Below are 2,836 nucleotides of genomic sequence, written 5' to 3'. Positions count from 1 at the left end.
GGCATTTTTCAACTGTCAATTTTTTACCACTGTAAAAAAACTCATTTTTCAACTGCCAATAAAACCTGTCATCTTTTAGTTGTCATAAAAACCCTCATTTATCAACTGTTATTTGCTGCAACTGTCAAAAATAAACTGTACTTTTTTTACCACTGTCAAAACAATTGCGATTTTTCAACTGTTAAAAATAACTTTCATTTCTCAATTGAAAAAATAATCTCATTTTGAACTGTCATTTTTTTCCATTGTCAAAAATTTACTTTTTTTTTATGCCACTGTCAAAAAAAACTCTTGTTTCTGCTGTCAAAAATAACTCATTTTTCAACTGTCACAGATAACTGTCATTTTTCAACTGTCAAAAAAACCTCTAATTTTTGAACTGTCATTTTATTGCCACAGTGAAAAACAACGGCCATTTTTTAACTGACAAAAACTGTCATTTTTAAATTGCCATAAAACTCATTTTTCAACTGTCATTTTATTGTCAAAAATAAGTGTGACAAGTATGCAGCCAATGAAGGCAGAACACTCGGACCTCCTGCATGCTTGTTCCTGGTCAGTGACAGCCTAAGGAGTGAAGTGAGGTTTAGGATGAAGATGACGGCCCAGGAACCTGCAGCTTTCTTCACAAATCACTCCTGTTTCCTGCCCTTCCTCCTATTGGCTGAGTATTGCACCAATCACATCATCCCCCTTGTGATGTTTCTGGGCGGATCGCTCACTTCTGGCTCCTCCCACATGTATTTACACAACCTCCAAATATATATACCACGGCATGGAGGGGCTGAGTGAAGGTGGTGGTGAAGGTAAAGAGATGTCGGATCGGGTCACACAGATCATAGAAGGAGATCCGCCCGGCCTCATAATCCAGATCTATCCTGACTCTGGTACTGGAGACACCGCCGGGGAATCGGGTCCTATTACTGTCATGTATCACTGAGTAATTATAAAACCCCAACAACCCCACCCTCTCCAACACCCAGGACTTCTTATTACATCCAATCTCTGACTGACCTCCTCTCCTGTCTATATTGGGGTAACACATCCCGACTTTGCAGTGTCGTGCCCCCCCGACATCCACGTCCCAGTAATGTCTCCCTGAGGAGAAGCTCTGACTGCTCATCACCTGAGGACACTGGAACCTCTCTGGTGTTTCTGGGCGATTCTGATACGAAAATGTTGATGAGGTTGCAGTTTTCCCGTCATCTGATATACGTATATCATTACCAGCTGTCCTCACATCCAGTAATATGTCTGTAACCCCCGACACCCCCCATGTTTGCTGTACAGCCCCAATATTTGGTCCTCCAGTGGGGGAGGGTTGGGGGTCTGGCCTGGATGGTGGAGCATTGATGGGACCTTTGCCCTTTGTAGTAGAATGTGGAGAGACATGTGTGCCTGTACATTTCTGTACATTGACCCCAGACATGATATCAGATAAACCCGTGTGTAATGTGTGTGAGATCCCCCCCACATCCCCATCCCCACCATCATGGAGGAGGTTCTCATGTCTCTCTCTGTCCTCATCATCTCCATCCTCAGTATCACACAAGTCACCTGTGTCTGATTCCTGTAGGACAGTCAGTGGATCCGTCATGTTACACAGCTCCTCAATGTCCCTCATCTTCCTGGACAGCTCCTCCTTCTTTATTTCCAGATCCTGAATATAATCCAACATGGGACGGGAGACCCGCTCTGCCCACCCGGAGATGTCCCTCAGGACTCTCTTCTCCAGGTCTTCCAGATGTCTCCTGAGGTCTCTGAACAGGGCAGTGACTCTCTTGGTTTCATCATCTGCTTTTCCTTGTACTTTCCTCTTGCGTTCCTGCAGACTCTGGACTCTTTTCTCCGTCTCCTCTCTCTCTGTCATCAGTTTCTGCAGAACATTCCTCAGTTTCTTCTTCTTCATCTCAGAGGCCTCCTCCAGAGTCTCCACCTGGTGTCCCCGATGTTCTCCAATGAACCCGCAGGACACACAGATACAGGTGGAGTCCTCGATGCAGTAATACTCCAGGATCTTCTTATGGATGGAGCATTTCCTGTCCTTCAGGGAAGTGGTGGGGTCACATAGGACGTGTTCTGGTGACTTGCTGTGGACTCTCAGGTGGTTGTCACACAGAGAAGCTTCACACAGCAGACAGGATTTCACAGCCGGTACAGGAGTGTGAATACAGTGAGTACAGAAGACCCCGGACTCCTCCTGCTCTGGATGGGTAGACTGGAAGTTCTCCACTATGTTACGTAGTGTTGTGTTCCTCCTCAGTTCAGGACGTTCCTGGAACTCTTCTCTGCATTCAGGACAGGAATAACCTCCAGTCCCCTCCTGTGTATCCAACACACGGCCAATACAGTCCCGGCAGAAGTTGTGTCCACATCTCAGGGTTACAGGATCTGTATAAATGTTCAGACAGACGGAACATTCCAGCTCCTTCCTCAGATCAGAAGACGCCATTGCTGACAGCAGAAGAGAGAAACGAAAGTGAAAGTAACCAGTGTGACCCGTTGTGTACGATCCTACAGGGAGGGGCTGAGACTCGTAGACATAGGAATCCTTACACAGAGGAGCACATACAGCACATGGGGGGATTCCTGACATTAATCTCCCTATCTGAGGAAAACAAAGAATATTTAATAGTCTGTGGAAACATTGTGTCAGGAATATTTATTCTTTGAAATGATCATTTGAACACAAATTACCCAGAGAAAATGGGTTTATCTGAAGAAATACAAGAGATCCGAAGATTAGCGTGTAAGGGGGCTTCTGATTGGCTGATTATTGGTATTAAAGGTACAAGTAGAACCCCATTTCTTCTAGGATAGAACAACCCACCTGATT

The 2,836-nt window shown here is 45.2% G+C and overlaps 1 protein-coding gene across 1 annotated transcript; it reads right to left on the bottom strand.

Moving 5' to 3' along the window:
* Positions 1–371: 371 nt before the first annotated feature.
* Positions 372–2,463, bottom strand: LOC149435207 (E3 ubiquitin/ISG15 ligase TRIM25-like). The gene has a single exon (XM_089662899.1). The coding sequence runs from the start codon at positions 2,450–2,452 to the stop codon at positions 719–721; it is 1,734 nt and encodes a 577-aa protein (XP_089519025.1). The 5' UTR covers positions 2,453–2,463; the 3' UTR covers positions 372–718.
* Between the last annotated feature and the right edge of the window lie 373 nt (positions 2,464–2,836).

This window comes from Staurois parvus, unplaced genomic scaffold (assembly GCF_062004578.1).
Source record: "Staurois parvus isolate SC_StPar_1 unplaced genomic scaffold, SC_StPar_1.0 ptg001585l, whole genome shotgun sequence".
Classification (NCBI taxonomy): domain Eukaryota; kingdom Metazoa; phylum Chordata; class Amphibia; order Anura; family Ranidae; genus Staurois; species Staurois parvus.
Note: the sequence above shows the minus strand (reverse complement) of the source record. Positions and strands in the feature narration are given on the sequence as shown.

Coding starts and splice junctions, on each gene's coding strand:
- LOC149435207 (XM_089662899.1), bottom strand. CDS start 2,452: ATGGCGTCTTCTGATCTGAGGAAGGAGCTGGAATGTTCCGTCTGTCTG.